We start from the raw sequence: 19,089 nt of genomic DNA, 5'->3' as shown, positions 1-19,089 counted from the left end.
CCCCTGCCCACCCATCAACCCAACACACACCGCCCAGTGCACAGAAGGGGTGCGGAGCCCCCACCCGCCCACACTCCTAGGTTTACTCACACAATGGGGAGGAGGGGTGCAGGGGAGGGCGAAACCCCCCCCCCGCCTACGCATGTACTTTGATGTTATATAAGATATATTCATCATTGAAAGCTAATTGTAAGTGACATGCATTATAAGTATACATACGTTTCAAATTCACGCACTTTTGCATGCGCGTGCGGCCACTGAGCATGCGCATATGGCCACAGCAGTGCGATTCTGTAACTCGTTATGCTGTCGTTATGTGTTTATAACGACAGTTGCGCAGGTATACTATATAAGAAAAAAGCTGCGCAACTGTCGTTATGAGCACATAACGACGCATAACGAGTTACAGAATCGCACTGCAGAGCATGTTCGTAGTCGCTACAGCTCGTCAGTATGACAGGAATCATAACCTGATTCTTGTCAACTTTTACGTTTAATATCTCGCTTCGCGGGACAGAGCGACACTTTTTTCTGCCAGATTCGGTCGTTTTGTGCAAAAACGCGTCAATTAAGCCTAAATTCAACGAAATCGGTGAGGAGGCCACTATTCTTCAGATTTACCAATAAATGGGTGAGAACTTTTTTCTGAAACTATTTCTGAAATTTTGTATATATATATATACGCTGTATGTGTTTATATTGTATTTCTGTAACGGTCGATGCCGCACGACCCGATCACGCGTGGGCCTTGTGCGCTAATTGCCGAACCGGAGGGAGATCGCCGAATCCGCGGCAAGCGAGACCGCGGCGAGACAGTCGTTCCAACGAACCACTCGAGAATAGTCGCTCTAAGAACTGCCAATAAATCGATCGAATCACGCAGAGCTCGCTCAGTCACTTATTTACTTATCGTCTTTTACTGCATATTTATATATTTATTATAAACGAACGTGGAGTGCCTCCGAGAACGTTAGAACATTATAATACAAGCGCTGAAGAATTCTATAATTATCAAAGTGAGACAAGTGCCCGCTATATACCGGTACGCGCGACCGGTGCGCATCGCGCCCAACGTTGTACACCTATCATTCAATAAAAATTTTTTACCAGCATTCGCATTGTACGCTTCTATAGTACGAACATGGTCCTTCGAGCCGGATAGGGTGCACGTTTCGGAGCACGCGGTTGCGGTAGACGAGAAACCGCCGGTCTTGGCGCGCGCCGGAGTAGCAAGGGTGTCTCATAAAAACGAGTGAACATTAGTGTGCGTGCAACAAACAAACATTACAAACTTTCAATAAACTTTTGAGAACATTCGAGTGACAATCGTTAGCGAGAGGCATTCGGCCGACCTCGCTGAGCTCGGAGTGTCAGCCTGTGTTCACGTGATCGAGTCTTCACCTTTTCTTCCTCTCTTCCTGGTTTTCGTCGAGACAAAAGGACAAGTTTCTCATAGTGAGTCGTGCACACACAATGAGGAAAATGAGTGTCGAAAATCTCCGCAAGCAAAGAAGCGCATTAAAGAGGAAATTGACAAACATACGAAACTTCATCGTTAAAGCTGAGAAGGATGTGGAGAGCGTGCTACCGGGTGAGATTACGGCGCGTTTTCAAGCGTTGGAGGACATTCATTTGAGATTCCAAGCTGTGGCGCAGAACCTCTTATCATTGTTGCCTGAGGAGGAATACGGGCAAAGAGATGGAGTGGAGGAAAGCGAGTTTGACGAGCGATACTTTTCGGCAAAGGCAGCTTTACAGCAATTAGCGGAAAGAATCAAACCGCCGTCCACAAGCTCTTCAACGAGCACATCGAGTTCGAGCAGTGATCCAGGCGTGATGCAGGTTCTGGAGCAGCAGACAATATTAATTCAAAAATTGGCCGAGCTGTCGGTTGAGAGCAGCGACGGTGGTGCGTTGGCACGAATTGTAGAACAGCAAAATCAATTGCTAGAAAGATTAAGCGTGCGGTCTAACACGCCCGCACGTGAATCTCATGTAAAATTGCCAATGATCACGTTACCATCATTCGACGGAAGCATGGAAGAGTGGAAGCGATACTCAGACACTTTTAAAACATTGATACATCGATAGCGACCTAACTAATGTACAGAAGCATCAATAATATTTGGTTGATTCGTTGAGCGGACAAGCCGCTAAAATAATCGAGTCGATAGACATTTCTGAAAACAATTACGCCATCGCTTGGGACTTGTTGAAGAAGAGATACGATGACGAGCGAGGCATTCGAAAGCGGCACATACAGTGTTTGTTCGATCTACCACTAGTGAAACGAGAATCAGCCAGTGCAATCCAAGATTTGGTGGATCACATTCAGAAACATTTGCGAGTATTACAAGCAATGGGACTTCCTACCAAGTCATGGGGAGACCTAATTATTTATTTGATCGAGAAAAATTTGGACAACGCGACGAGAAGACGTTGGGAAGAGCACATCGAGCAAAAGGACGATGTGACGACAAGCACAATGATCGAGTTTTTGCAACGGCAATGTCAGCTGTTGCGGCGAGCGACTTCGGACAGCGAAATCGTCAACAAGGCAAAGGACGACATTCGCGCGAAGGACAGAACGAGCAAGCAGCGATCGTTAGATTTGAAATCACAGGGCAGGACGACACTCTGTCAACAACCACACAGAAGCGACGGTGTTACGTGTGCCAAGGACAGCATTCTATTTATTCGTGCAAACAATTTCTGGGCTTGTCCGTGGAGGACAGAATCAAGGAAGCCAAGCGATTGAAATTTTGTCTCAATTGTCTCGGAAATAATCATTTGTCGAGAGATTGCAGGTCCGGTTCATGTCGAGAATGTGGCGAGCGGCATAACACGCTGTGCCACATCGTGAAGCGGGCATCCTGTTTGTCGGCGGATTCGGCACGGGGTTCGGAGGACTGTTCGAGAGGGTCATCCGGGACCACGCTGTGCGCCGTGGCGGACAGCAAGTACTGATGTCAACAGCTATTGTAAATATTGAAGCAAACAATAACAATAATCATTTGCGCGTATTGCTAGATAGTGCGAGCGAAGTCAATTTTATCACGTTAGCGGTGTGTAACAGACTAAACATAAAATTAGAAAGCGTATGCGAATCCATAAACGGTCTAAATAATATGAGTTGCGCGATAGATTACGGTTGTCAAATTTTGATGAAATCGCGAACGTCCAAGTTCGAGTTGAGTCTTTGTTGTTTGGTTGTCCCGAGAATAACTAAAAATTTGCCTTCGTTTTCAATTAATATATCAAAATTGCCTATCCCAGAGAATCTAAAGTTAGCAGACCCGTTGTTTTACAATCCGGATCATGTCGACGCGCTCATAGGCGGAGAATTCTTCCTTCAATTATTGGAAGCCGGCAAGATTGAACTCGGTGAAAGTTTGCCGGTATTGCAAAACATTAAATTCGGTTGGATTGTGTCGGGTCCGGTACCACAACATTTGATCACGCGTCGGACGACCAACCGTCAACTTTCTAATAATCACGTGTGTTTGATCACGCAGCAAATATCAATAGACGATACGTTACGGAAATTCTGGGAATTAGAAGAATACACAGATAATAATACAAGGTTGTCGATGGAAGAACAGTGCTGCGAGAATCATTTCGTAAACACAACAAAGCGAGACGCGTCCGGGCGGTTTGTCGTTCGATTACCTTTCCGTGAAAACAAGACTTAGCTCGGACAATCGAGAGACATGGCGATGAAGCGTTTATTACTTTGTTTAGTATGGAAATTTCAACGGGAACCGGAGTTATACAAATTGTATTCCGAATTTATGCGCGAATATATCGATTTGAAGTATATGTCCAAGGTTACCGGGGACGCTCGAATACCGAATTCAGTCTATCTGACGCATCATGGCGTTCTTCGTGAATCAAGTACAACTAAGCTGCGAGCGGTATTCAATGCGTCCGCGAAAACCACGTCAGGTATTTCGTTAAACGATACATTGATGACGGGACCGAATTTACAGGATAGCATAATCAATATAATGTTGCGATTTCGTTTGTATGCCATTGCGATCACAACCGATTTACAAAAAATGTATCGTCAGGTTTTGGTACACGAGGACGACCGAGATTATCAAAGAATTTTATAGCGTTTTTCCTCGAACGATCCGATGGAGGATTATCGGTTAAATACCGTGACTTATGGTCAGACGAGCGCTCCGTATCTAGCCATTCGCTTCGTGCAACAGCAAGCGAAAGACGGGGCTAGTCGGTTTGAACTGGCATCGCGAGTTCTACTAGAGGATTCTTATGTTGACGATATTATTACAGGAGCTGATAGCGAGCCCGAAGCTGTTAAACTAGTCTCACAATTGGAGAAGTTGTTGCGCGAAGGGGGTTTCGAGGCTCACAAATGGCGCTCAAATCGTGAGGGAATTGTACCTGAGCTGCATGCCGTCGATCGAGTCGAGGAGTCGTCGGTGTTAGAGATTGACGCGAGTGCCGTCAAGATATTGGGCTTGGGTTGGCATCCCAAATCAGACATGTTTCAGCTTTCTATCGAGCATATAACGAGTTCAGTTGAAACCAAGCAGGTTTCGAATACGCGAGTTTTCGCAAGCGTTAGCAATTCGAATGACGTTAGAGAGAGAGCTCTTGTTAAATAACTATTCGTCACTATCAAAGATCGAGCGCACTTTGGCTTGGATTGTTCGATTCGGCTTCAACGTTAAAGTGAATCGCTACAATCGTAAGCCCGGTCTCTGTCAATTGACGAGATTCGCCGCGCGCATCAGTTGTTAATTGTAGCAGTACAGAGGGTTCATTTTTCAGAGGAAACGTCAAGCCTATTGTCAGGGAAACAAATTCGATCTAGCAGCAAATTATTGTCGGTTAATCCGTTCATGGATGAGAAAGGACTTCTCAGGGTGGGCGGCAGAATTCAAAATTCACAAGTTTCCTTTGAGAAAAAACATCCAATCATTTTACCATCCGATAGCAAATTCACGCGGTTGTTGTTTGAAAGAGAACATCATAGACTATTGCATATAGGTCCACAGGCAGTGTTATATTCTATTCAAGAAATATATTGGCTACTCAGAGGCAAATTCATCGCCAGAAAAATCACACATGATTGCATAACTTGTTTCAGCAACAAGCCGAAACCATTATCGCTAATCATGGGTCAATTACCCGCAGATCGAGTCACTCCAACTCGTCCATTTTTCGTAATTGGCGCAGAATTTGCCGGACCTATCATCACATTAGTTAACCGAGGCCGCGGAAGAAAAACTAGCAAATCTTACATGTCTCTATTTCATTTAAAACGCGTTATCCGGGAAGGTCTCCTGACATTTGAGGAATTAGCGACAGTGTTGATACGAGTTGAGACATGTCTGAATTCGCGTCCAATTTGCCAGCTGCCGTCCTCGGCAGCGGATTTGCAACCACTAACACCGGGACATATTTTAACAGGTAATTCATTAATCGCTCTTCCAGATGCTGATGTAACAGATGTTCCTTTAAATCGACTCGATCGCTGGCAAGCAGTTCAGAGAATCGCGCAAGATTTTTGGAATCGATGGAGCCGAGAATATTTGACGTCACTGCAAGGCAGAACGAAATGGACGTCCGAGCGAGATAACTTAGCTATTGACGATGTTGTCTTGATACAAGACAACAATGCGCCACCACTAAGATGGAAATTAGGAAGGGTAATAAAGACTCACGAAGGTACTGACGAAAGGGTGCGTGTCGTGACCCTTAAAACTGCGAGCGGAATTTGTAAGCGAAACATAAATAAATTGTGTAAACTCCCGCCGACCCCCCGATGTGTTGCCTGCGACATTAGCAATTTAGCGTAAGGATTAATAATTGTTATTAATGGTGGGCGGTATATGTATGTGTTTATATTGTATTTCTGTAACGGTCGATGCCGTACGACCCGATCACGCGCGTGGGCCTTGTGCGCTAATTGCCGAACCGAGGGGAGATCGCCGAATCCGCGGCAAGCGAGACCGCGGCAAGACAGTCGTTCCAACGAACCACTCGAGAATAGTCGCTCTAAGAACTGCCAATAAATCGATCGAATCACGCAGAGCTCGCTCAGTCACTTATTTACTTATCGTCTTTTACTGCATATTTATATATTTATTATAAACGAACGTGGAGTGCCTCCGAGAACATTAGAACATTATAATACAAGCGCTGAAGAATTCTATAATTATCAAAGTGAGACAAGTGCCCGCTATATACCGGTACGCGCGACCGGTGCGCATCGCGCCCAACGTTGTACACCTATCATTCAATAAAAATTTGTTACCAGCATTCGCATTGTACGCTTCTATAGTACGAACATACGCGTTTGTATAGATTTAATTCACATTAAATCTATACAATTTATTTCACAAGATTTAATTCACACTTAATTCACAAGATTTAATTTAGTTTTTCCTAAGCGCGCGCGCGATCGCCAATTTAAACATCGAAATACAATATGCTGTCGATAATGAAAAGGAATCGAATTAAATCTCGTCATTCTATATATAAAAGCTATTTAACGTATGCGCACACGTGAGTAATATATATAAATTGATATATCTCAAAATAAATTGAAACAAAGTAAACAAACAATTAAATTGATTAAATAGACATAAGTACTAATGGATAATACACTAGTTAACAAAATTATCGAAACATTCAATTTATATCGAAATTTCGCATATTTTCAAGTAAACGTATTTCCACGAAAAATTGTCGTATTAAAAAATTTTTTTTTATTTCTAAGGCCAAAGTCTCTACTTTAAGAAACTACGGTTAGATTTTGATTTTATTCTCCCTCCTCCCACCATCTTTTCAAAAGTAAAAACGTGTTTTTTATCCAAAAAATTGCATAATTTGCCGCACTCTACGGCGTGGAATAAATTTTTTGCGCAAATGACATGATAAATGACATCGTAAAATATGAACATACGCTTACTTAAAATTATGCAAAATTTTGATATAGGTAAATTGAGTGTTGAGATAATTGCGTTGACTAGTGTATAATGCAATAATTAATATATGTATGATATCATAGAAACTCACTCATGATCCTTGAAACTTTTAGGTGGCACATATTTTGTAAAAGATAATCTCGCACAAATATCAGCATAATCCTGGTTGCGTCGTTCAAATTCCTCACAATGTGCGGCTAAATGAGCGTTAACAAAGCAAACGGATGTATTGTGAATGCAACAACTTACTGCAACACCACCTTTATTGCCCTATAAGAATTTGTAATTAAAATTTAAACTTAATCAGTCTATTAAAATTACGTTAAAAGCCCTCCATTGCCCTTGTTCAGCAAACGAACGTTAGTGTTCTCGTACGAGCGCCGTGCCGCACAGTTCATATACTATTTTACAGCTATGACGTCATGCTGTATAATATATATTGTAACCGAAAATGCAATATGCTGTTTATTAACATTTATAATATGTTCTTTAAACAGTGAAAATTTTATGAATGAATATGAATAAAATTGTCAATATAAAAAGTGCGACGTAGAGTGACGCATTCTTTCTTATATCATAACAAAGATTATAAAGCATAGAAAATAAAAAGATTTAGCTACTCATAGCTGCTCTTTGCAAAATATCAAACCACAATGTGGTGGCGCCTAGTAGTAGAATCAAGAGACATAATAATGTCTCGCGCCAAGTATACGCGAAGCGACACACCGCATATTTTACTAGTTCATGAGATTAGTAATGACAATAGATAATAGCTTTGTCTTCTTTATTTATTGTTATTTGTTTATTTATCGCAGTACCTATGTCAATTGTGTATGTATGGTTTGTCAACAGCTCAATAATGCCTTATAGTTAGTACCACAGTTCTTTGTCTTAAGCCGGTTCTACAATACGTTGCAAACAAAAGCAACTGCTAGTTGAAAAGTGTTATTTCCACGTCGCGCTTGTCAACTGCGGTTGTCAAAAGAGAGTTGGCAAACTTAATTTTTTTGACAACAGTAACTGGTAATCGGCAATTAAAATTAACACTTTTCAACTAGCAGTTGCCATCGTTTGTGACGTATTGTACAACCGGTATTCGAGAAGTATAAGTCGCCGCGAAATTCACGCAATTATTTTCGAAAATAAAGGTAAATAAGAGCATGTGCGGAAGCAACGTGTTTTAAATTATTTCATCGATTTATTTAATTTGAGTGAAGATGAAAATAGAAAAAAACTAGTAATGTACCTATATGAGAAAGGATTTTTTTCATACATATACTTTAAATTAATAAACGCGATGGCCCTCGCGGGTGTTGACGCAATGTGATTTCTGCCCAGTGCTCTGAATGTCAACGTGAAGAAATTCAAGCAAGCGCGGGTAAACGGCGGGAGTAACTATGACTCTCTTAACTATGACTCTAATCCGTTTGCTCCTACACGCAGTAAATTAATGGAAAGTCCACGTATGAATGTAAAACCCCCGGGTTCTCGGATGGCCCGGGTACTGCGTGCAAGATGCGCAAGCGATAGTGCCATTTGTGCGTAGGTACCTGACGGGGTCGTAGCTGGACCGTCGCGTACTAGAAGCAGAGCCATGTCCGATATCACAGAAGGGACAGAAGCATTTAGCTGTGAGTTTTGTCCAAGGGAGTTCCGGACCATGCGTGGTCTAGGTCAGCATGTTACAAAGGCCCACCCAGTGGTGGCCAATAGCGCGGTGGAAGTCGAGCGCGTGAAAGCACGTTGGTCAGTGGAGGAGGTCAGGCTCATGGCTCGCGCTGAGACTGCAGCCACCTTAGCGGGAATTATCTTCATGAATCATCATCTGCATGATAAGTTCCCTCATAGGAGTCTCGAAGCTATCAAGGGTAAGCGTCGACAAGAGGCTTATCGCGAGATGGTTAGAGTCTCCTGCCAAGAGCTGCAATCGCGAAACGCGGTTGGCATCGATGAGGGCGATAGGGGCGGCGCGGCGATGACAAGAGCTGCCGCCGCCCCTGCGACCATAGAGTCTGACATAGTTGATATAAGCGCACATCAGCCTTCCCCTGAGCAAAGATCTCAGAGGCTGCGGGACATCATCAACTCATCAGCTCATAGAGCAGAGCTCAGCGTCCCGTAGCTATCAGGCTGATACTCTTGTGGGCATCGCGAGAGATGCTCTACTGACGGGGGTGGTCGACGTTTAGGCTATCGAGAGATGGCTGGCCCTGATCTTCCCGCCGTCAGCTGTGCGCCCTCCACGGCGCGCCTCGACGAAGCAGCGCAATCCTCCTAACACAAAAGAGAGTAGGAAGCAGAAAAGAAAGAGAGAATATGCACACGTGCAGACTCTCTACAAGAAGAACCCAAAGGCCTGCCTCTCGTACGTCCTCGAAGGCGGCTCGGAACGTGAGCGACCGTCCGCTGTCGAATTCGACGCGTACTGGCGTCCCGTAATGGAGGCGTCTAGTGGCGCGGATGGAGACATGACGGCCTTGCGCGAGTTGTACGGGGAGGCGGGGCAGGTAGCGCGTACTAGCCGGAGCCGTCCACCGACAGCCAGAGGGATTCATCTCGAAGGCCTAGGTGAGGGCGCCGCCACTGGCCCAACTCGGGTGGCGGATAAGGCCTCGCTCTGGGATCCTATAAAGCCTATCGAGGTTCGAAGGATTTCGATCAAGACTGGTACAGCGCCCGGATTGGACCAGATTACGCCGAGGATGTGGAACGCCGTTCCCTTTGTTCTTCGTGCGCTTCTGTTCAATCTGCTGCTCCTGGCAAGAACGGTACCCTCGTCGATCGCCACAACAAGAACTGTATTTCTGGAGAAGGGAGGGATGTCTGACCGGCCATCACCGGCGGAATACCGACCTCTCAGTATAGGATCAGTTGTGGTTAGACACTTCCACAAAATTCTTGCCAAACGTTTAGCGGCCCTGGACGTGTTCGACACTCGCCAAAGGGGTTTTTGGCCGGTGGATGGGGTGTGTGAAAACGTCACAGTCCTGTCCGCCGTGCTCGGTGATGCCCGGAGGCGGTGTCGGACACTGCATCTGGCGTGCGTTGACCTGTCGAAGGCATTTGACACGGTCTCGCACCCAGCAATACATAGGACTCTCGAAGAGCTGGAGCTCCCTTGGGAGTTTAGGGAGTATATCAGGGCCGTCTATTCGGATGCGCAAACGGTGATAGGATCCGTCACCGATAATGTATCGGCCATTAAGATCGGCCGTGGCGTAAGACAGGGTAATCCGTTATCGCCGCTACTGTTCAATCTGGTCGTGGATAGAGCACTAGCAATTCTCTCGGAGGATGTTGGCTATCAGTTGGGAGACGAGCTGATCAGCGCCTTGGGCTACGCAGACGACATTGTGCTCCTTGCCTCTACCAGGTCCGGTCTGCAGGAGAACTTGACACGGCTTCAGGCTGCTTTTGAGCGCAATGGACTAACAATTAACGCAAAAAAAAACAGGCGTGCTGTCCATGGTGGCGTCCGGTAAAGACAAAAAAGTGAAGATTGACACAACACCGTACTTCACCGTGGGGGGAGCGCTGATTCCGCAAAGATCCCCTGTCGATATTTGGGCGTACCTGGGCTGCATGTATGAAGGTGCTAGGGAATTCGCTAATGATCCGCCCCTAGCTCACTCCATCGAGCTACTCACTAAGGCGCCTTTGAAGCCGCAACAGCGACTGAGGCTATTACGTGACTTTCTCCTGCCACGGTATTATCACCGTTGGATAGTGGGAACCGTCACGGCCAAAACGTTGAGGGGCGTTGATATTATGGTACGCAAGGCCATTAGACGATGGTTGCGATTTCCCCATGATGTTCCTGCTGGATATTTTCATGCGCCGATACAGAGTGGCGGGCTTGGTTTGCCTCTACTTAAGACTTTAATCCCTATTCTAAAGTTTGACCGATTGCAGCGGTTGTGTCGCAGCACTCTGCCCGCGGCGCGCGCCGCCGCCGAAACCACATTTGTGGCTAGGCGGCTGGTTTGGTGTGAGAACCAGATGCGCATCCGGGGTAACAGGGTGCTTACGACCGCTGAGCTTAGACAACAGTGTGCAGCCTGGTTGCGCGAGTCGTGCGATGGGAACGGGCTCAGGGAAGCGGAAACGTCGAAGCTGAGTTCGCATTGGGTGTCGGCGGGAGCCGACCTCATCCCCGGAGCCGACTACGTGCACTATCATCACATACGGGCCAACTGTATTCCGTCTAGAGCGAGAGTCTCCCGAGGTCGTGATGGGCGCGAGGTTCGCTGTCGTGCTGGTTGTCCCGATATCGAGACACCGGCGCACTGCGTTCAGCGTTGCTTCAGAACGCACGGAGGGAGAATCCTACGGCATAACGACCTTTGTCGTCGAGTCGGTGGCTTCTTTCAGCAGAAGGGATGGCATGTCGATGCGGAATTAGCCTACTCGACCTCTGCCGGCCTGAGGCGGCCCGACCTGACCATTGCTAAGGATGATGAGGCAGTGGTCGTAGACGCGCAGGTAGTTTCCAGCGAAACTGCGTTAGAGGTGTCACATGAGCGCAAGGTGGAGAAGTACCGATCCTGTAATGATCTAGTGGACCGGGTGGCGGAGCGCACAGGGGTGCCGCGTGATAATGTCCGTTTCACCGCCATTACGATCTCATGGCGAGGTGTCTGGAGCCCTAGGAGCGAGGGTGAGCTGCGTAGTCTGGGCCTAACACCTGCCCAACTGCGTACGCTCACGACTCGTGTCCTCTGGGGCTCATGGCTAAATTGGAAGAGGTTTAACGGTATAACAACCCGTTATGTGCCGGGACGGAACGTAACCGCGATTAGTGGTGCACGTCGGGGTGGCACGTAGAGTTGGGTGCCTCCGCATCAGCGGACAAGTAAGAATGTGAGTGTGCATGAGTAGTAGAGTGAGAGCTGCTAGACAGCTCCTTTCAAGCACTTCCAGGGTGTTAGCTGCGAACACCGACAGTAAATCGCCTTGCAATATCGTTATAGGTTCAGAATGATCGTGCATGATTGCGGTCGTTTTGCCTTAAACAAAACAAATAGCCAAATGCCTCGTCATCTAATTAGTGACGCGCATGAATGGATTAACGAGATTCCCACTGTCCCTATCTACTATCTAGCGAAACCACTGCCAAGGGAACGGGCTTGGAAAAATTAGCGGGGAAAGAAGACCCTGTTGAGCTTGACTCTAGTCTGGCACTGTAAGGAGACATGAGAGGTGTAGCATAAGTGGGAGATGGCAACATTGACTTCAACCATATTTTCCTTATCTATTGTCTCAAATAATAGTCTTTTTGCGGTATGATCTAGTAATTTTTGTAAATTATTTGATGCCGAACTCTCTGTAATATTAATGTCGTCTGGGTAGCAATCCTGTTTTGATTTTTGGATATTTTTATACGATGGAAATATATCGAATCCAATTTTCTTCGTCGCAGCTCTTATTGTTTCATACTGTCGTCTTGATAACTGAGCATCCATTATTAATGCCAGAGCAGTGTTAGCATCAAAACCATTTTTCTGATTTTGTATTTTACTTGAAGCAGCATCGATCATTTGTTGTGATGGATCATCAGGTCAGAGCGAATACAAACAAAGTTTTATGGACAAAGAAATATCTGATAAATATATGTTTATGACTTCATTGGTGCCCTTACGTCTTACTTCATTTTACGATAAAAATATTACTATTTGGAATAATGATCGACCTTCTTCAACGAGATATTGCAGAGCAATACAATTTAAATACACAAAAGAAACTGCTGAAAAAATAAAAAGTGAAAAGCAACGTATGGATGACGAAATTGCTCAATTATACGAAAAAGTTCGGAACCACATTCAAAATAAATCATCAAATGATATTTACGATGATAGACGGTAAGGTAGCTCAAGCTGTAACCCACACGCCTTCATCATCTTCGTGCTTCATTTGCGGTTCCAAATCATCTCAAATGAACAACCTAACAGAAATTAATAAAAGATCTAACAAAGAAGAAGCACTCAAATTAGGAATGTCACCCTTGCACGAATCAAATTCATGGAGTGTATATTACATATTGCCTACAATTTGTCTTTCAAGAAGTGGTCAACAACGTCAGAAACACGCGTTCAAAAAAAAGAAACAAAAAAAAGAATACAAGACGCATTTTATAATAAACTTGGACTGAGAGTAGACATCGTTAAACAAGGTTCCGGATCATCTAATGACGGAAATACTTCTCGACGATTTTTTGCTGATCCAAAAATCACAGCAGAAATAACTGAAGTTGACGAGGAATTGATCAGAAGATAGATTTTCCACAATATTACAAACGATTAATTGTGGTGAAGAAATAAAATCAGAAAAATTCGGTTCTTATGCGTACAAGGCAGCGGAAATATTTATTGAAAAATATTCTTGGTACTTTATGATGCCAATTACCGTTCATAAAATTCTTCTTCACAGTAAGGAAATTATAGAAAATGCAGCGTTACCTGTTGGGACATTATCGGAAGAAGCTCAAGAGGCAAGAAATAAGGACTATAAACGATATATCGACTTAATCATAGTAGAAAATGTAGCCGTCTGTTTACAAATGAAGATGTTATGCATATGATGCTCCGTGTCATCCGATCCGTTAATAACTAGTTTAAGAAGTAAACCACATAAAAAAAATTTAGACTTAAGCGATGAAACGCAAGAATTACTTTGCTCTTATACGTAAATACTAAATTAAATGTAAATTAAATTTTTATTTAATTTCAATCAAATACTTGTTCCTATCATTAATTTTTAATAAATATACACTTTTGCAAATTTTATAAGTCAACATTGAAAGGTTCTCTGATCATCCATTGCATATTTTACAAGTAACATAATTTTTTCTGCGATTCGCGCAAACGGCTCCACTGTGCGCCCGGCCGAGCGCGGCCGCCGCATATCCCCTCTAACTGGCTAGTTCGGACACGAACCATTAGCACGGAACGCAAACCATGTGCGGTTACCGAGCAAAACGACGTAGTTGATGCGCACTTTCTCAGGCGGCGCGTCGGAAAATGCGACACAGAAAAATTGACGAAAAATGCCGGGATGGCCTCTGTCAGGTTTCTCTCTGGCTGGACTTTGGAGGCAAGGAGAAAGGAAGGGAGATGGACGAGGATAAATCGGTGGAGACGAGGGTAAGAGAAAGAGAGGAGAAAGAAAGGAGAAAGGAAAGGAAAGAGAAGGAAAGTAGGAGTTGGAAGAGGACGGAGAAGGACGAGATTATGAAAAGGATGGAGGAGAGTCTGTTTGTTTTCGGAAGAATTAAAGGTAAAGGTAAAGGTGAAAGAGGTAAGCGTGATAGGTCAGAGAGGAGAATGGGTGACGATAATAGTAAAGATGGGGAGTGCAGAGAATAAGTGAAGGGTATTAGATGCAAGGAGAAAGGAAGGGAGCAGATTAAGGGTGAAAATGGATGAGGATAAATCGGTGGAGACGAAGGTATGGATACGGACGAGAACGAGGACCATAGGAAGAAAGGAGAGTAAGAGAGAGGTAGGACGGAAAGAAGAAAGGAAGGGAGATTGAGAAAGAAGTGGCAGGGGAAAAGGAGGGAAGGAGGAGAAGGAAATAAGATGAAGGTATTGGGATTGGCGGTCGTGACGTCACAAGGCAAAATGGCCGGAGAGAGTAGGTCACTTGTCACTCTACAATACGACGTATGTGCTTATTCCCTGAACCGAATTTTTACCAAAAGTATATGAAATAGGGGTAAAATTTTCCGAGGAGTGCCACTATGTGTATAGTTTTTTGTTACCGATTTTCTGGAAACCGGTTTTTCTAATTCTTTTAATTGAAAAATTAATCCAGAAAATCGGTAACAAAAAACTATACACATAGTGGCACTCTCCGGAAAATTCTACCCCTATTTCATATACTTTTGATAAAAATTCGATTCAGGGGTTTGGGCTGGGCGTTGATGAGTCAGTCAGTCAATCAGGACATTTTCCTTTATATACATAGATTTCAGTAATTAAAATGAGACTGCCCATAAGTGAAATATGCAATTTTACCAATTCGACGCCTTCATGCCGCAATTCGATTTATTTATGTGGCAGCCGGCGACCTACTCTTCTATACTATTATATAAAATGCTTACGGGTGGTGTATGTTTGGCCGTTTTTAACTTAAAAACTATTGGACCAAATTTTTATCAAAAGTATATAAAATAGGGGTAGAATTTTCCAGAAAGTGCTATAGAGTGTGTAGTTTTTCGTTACCGATTTCTGGAAACCGATTTTTTTAATTTTTCTAATTTTTACGAGCAAAAAAATTAAAAAAATCGGTTTCCAGAAAAGAGATAACGATAAACTATACACTCTATAGCACTCCCCGGAAAATTGTACCCCTATTTTATATGGTTTTAATACAAGTTCGGTCTAATAGTTTTTAAGTCGATTTATTTATGTGGCAGCCGGCGACCTACTCTTTTTAGTTCTGTTTTCGCCACCAGATAGCGTATCGCAGTTTAGCCATTCCCAATAACACAGTTTCCAGAGCGAAGGTAGAATAAGGAGAGAAGGCGGCGAGCGAGAGGAGAGAGAGAGACGGAGAGAAAGGGGAAGAGCAGTGGCAGAAAGGAGGGAAGCAAAGAGGTGGCTGAAGCAAGGAAGGCGGAAGGAGATGGCCGGATGGAAGACAAAGGGAGGGGAAATGAAATGTAAGGTCGCTATGGCCAGGACGGGATAAGAGGCTTGATTGTTTGTTTCAGAGCGAAGACAGAATAGGAAGGAGAGAAGGCGGCGAGCGGGAGGAGAGAGAGAGAGAGAGAGAGAGAAAAGGAAGGGGAGAGAACAGTAGAAGAGGGAAGGGAAGCGGAGAGGTGGCTGAAGCAAGGAATGCGAAAGGAGATGGCTGGATGAAAGACGAAGGGAGGGGAAATGAATTGTAAGATCGCATATGGCCAGGGCGCGAAGGGGAGTTTTTGTAAAAAGTTTGGGTACGTTCCTCACAAAAACGCCTTGTAAACCCTGCGGTGATATACAATAAACTTATCTATCTAAGTAAATTTATTAAAATTTTTACTGTAATTTTTGTAATTTTTTGTAATAAAGATATTGTTATCAACCAAAGATAGTAAGAATGTGTCAAATATGTAGAATAATGTAGTAAATTATTTATAACCTTTTTCTAACCGTTGTTCGGGGCAGATTAATCGACACACAATTATTATGGAACGCAAAAGATATAAACCTTTTATTACAGTAATATGTAGAGAGCAGTACAGAACAGAATGTGCTAGAATCAGTAGAACAGCAAAGTCGAACAGAAAGACCAATGCAAGAGTACAACTTCAAGAAGTAAAAAGACAGCCAATAGGAAGGCTTAAAACCCTAGAATAGTTCGGATAGTCCCTATACAGTAAGGCAGCAAACTCAAACGGGGTGAATTCTAAATTCCAACACTAACCTATAAACTATCAACAAACTTTTTATTAAAAATTGGTTTCTATGTACCTTGGAACATGAAGATTGATGTACCTTGAAACGCTATTTCAAAAGTATATTAGCTGATTGTTATCTTTATATAACCTTTAGTTATTTGTTTAACCACAATTTTTTCCATTTTTAATAACAGCTCGAATTGGTAGCTATTTGTTTGTATTATAGCTACCATGCCACGTAATAAACGTGGAATAAAAAGGCTATGACTAGATAGATACTGAAGCTCTGATATTTTATCTGCTGCAAATGCAGTTTTAGGAACTGAAACGACAAAAGTATCTCACTGACAAGGGAATAGTCGGAAGTGTCCCTACCCGATTTGGATGCGCTTTGGATATGTTGTTGAGCATAAAAAAATATTAGACACGTATTTTTTTTTTAGCTGCGTATCTCGACGTTTAGGAGTTGAAACAACTCCTTGAAAATAACAACCGATTTGGATGCGCTTTGGATATGTTGTAGAGTATCAAAAAACATTAAACACGTATTTTTTTAGCTGCGTATTTCGACGTTTAGGGGTTGAAACAACCCCTTGAAAATAACGGATTTTATAGTTTTTAGCGAATATCTTCGAAAATCTGATTACGCCATTGTAAAGAGCACAAAAAGCCATAAACATTTCGTACAAATGTTTTGTCGTTACGCCTTATATTTTCAAAGATATTCGGTAAAAACTATAAAATCCGTTATTTTCAAGGGGTTGTTTCAACCCCTAAACGTCAAGATACGCAGCTAAAAAAATACGTGTCTAATGTTTTTCGATGCTCAACAACATATTCAAAGCGCATCCAAATCGGTCGTTATTTTCGAAGGGTTGTTTCAACCCCTAAACGTCGAGATACGCAGCAAAAAAAAATACGTGTCTAATATTTTTTGATGCTCAACAACATATCCAAAGCGCATCCAAATCGGGTAGGGACACTTCCGACCGTTCCCTTGTGAGAGAAGCAACAAAAATATGTAATGTAAAATTTTATTGTTTGTTAAAAGATGCTTAAATAATTTATTCGAATTAAGCGTGACGTTATTTTTCATTTTATTTCTATTTTTACCTTTTTGTTTTATTTTATTAATAAATATTTTATCAAAGAGAAAAAAATAAAAGCAATTAAGAAAAACACGCAAGGTTACTTATCAAATTCATGAAATGAGAGAATAACTGTTTTTATTTATGATAATAATGATTTATCTCGCCAGATGTAATTTTTTTCAGTTTAATAATTTACCAAAATGTAACTAAATTTAATAAAATATTATATTTCTTTAAAAAAATTTACATTTCTTAAAAAAATTAAAATTTTTTAGTGTTTTGACGTACAATGAGAGTGTTCCAAAGTACATTAGGCTGCTGTACCTTTCTCCAGGGGCTAGTTGGCGCCCTTCCGGACCCTTTGGGGCTCGGTGGGAGCCTCTAGTACGGGTTTTGCGAACCCGGAGTGCCCGAGCACATCAGTACCGTAATCTGCGGCATCTCTAAGAGATGTCGTGGACCGGGGAGTCCTTTTCAAGACTCGCGAGGTAGGCGGCCTCTATAAAAAGTCCGCCCGGTCGGACGGGACCGTGAGGGACGAGCTAGCGTGGCTAGCTCCGTTACTCGACCGTCTTATGGGAAGGAAAACCCAGACAGAAAACCGGGGGTCCGGCTGCCCTGCTTAGGAGACTGGCTAGCTTCGGCGAACCAGTCTCCAATACCGGTAGGAGTTGGCGGCCTTGACTTCAATCGCCCGATCGGCCGGGACCGTTGCCCGTATCAGACTACGGATTGGGATTGAGATTGGATTGAAATTTGACCAATCAGAGCAAAGTTTACTAAACTTGAGATCTATTTTCTCTGTTCTGATTGATTAAATTTCAATCCAATCTCAATTCCAATCCGTAGTCTGATGCGGACATTAGGGAGATTGTGATTCTCCCACCGGCCAACAGGATTGGGTGAGCCTATCCTGCATCCATTGCACGCCGGTGCTCCGGCAGGATGGGGGATCAATCCCACGGTCATTGCACGCCGGTGCTCCGGCAGGCCGTGAGATTGCGGGCTCACCGAGGGTCGCTCGGGCCGCTCGGAAATGATCCGAGGTCGGGGCCGGGCGACCCTGAGAGGGAGGACTCACCGGGCCACCCGGACGTACTCCGGGGTTGGAGCCGGTGGTGTCCTGCCGCCGGACGTAAAGGCCGGCGGCGCGTGTAAATAGCCCATCGGTCGGTGACTGTGACAATTTGGGGAACATCCTGTGCCCTGTCCTTTCGCAGGCGGCGGGAGACCGGGATCGAGTTTGCTCGGCCGGATCTCTCGCTTAGCGCGCGGGAGGAGTATGGTGGGGGTTTCCCCTACCCAAAGTCGGCCGATGAGCGGCGGATTTTAGTTTAGGCCGGTCGCTCTGGCGGGTAAGCCGATGAAGGGGTCGCAGCCTCCTTCGTCCCAACCGTCCAGGCGGCCCCCCGAGTGGCGGCGCGCGCCCACCGCAGTGCCCCGAAGGTCGGAGGTCGGGGACCCCCGAAAGCCCATGGGAAGAGGCTAGCCTCGCGGCGGTGAAGTAGGGAGGAATCCGCGTGGGCTGGATAAAAGCCCACGTGGAGGTGTTGCCGCCCCGGCCCTTGAGGTGCTTTAAATGCCTCCGAATAGGACATGTCCGGTTGACATGCACCTCCACGGTGGATTACTCCAACACCTGCTATAGATGCGT

At 44.2% G+C, this 19,089-nt stretch overlaps 1 protein-coding gene across 7 annotated transcripts in view; it reads right to left on the bottom strand.

Annotated features, from left to right (window-relative positions):
- Window positions 1-19,089, bottom strand: part of Ocrl (Oculocerebrorenal syndrome of Lowe) — a 53,413-nt gene that overhangs the window by 11,581 nt on the left and 22,743 nt on the right. For all 7 annotated transcript variants that reach the window (XM_071787064.1, XM_071787063.1, XM_071787057.1 and 4 more), the window contains one exon: window positions 7,051-7,229. In XM_071787064.1, the coding sequence (XP_071643165.1) occupies window positions 7,051-7,229 (179 nt within the window). The remainder of the gene's footprint in view (window positions 1-7,050; window positions 7,230-19,089) is intronic.

This window comes from Temnothorax longispinosus, chromosome 8 (genome assembly GCF_030848805.1).
Source record: "Temnothorax longispinosus isolate EJ_2023e chromosome 8, Tlon_JGU_v1, whole genome shotgun sequence".
NCBI lineage: Eukaryota > Metazoa > Arthropoda > Insecta > Hymenoptera > Formicidae > Temnothorax > Temnothorax longispinosus.
This window is presented reverse-complemented; position numbering and strand designations above follow the sequence as displayed.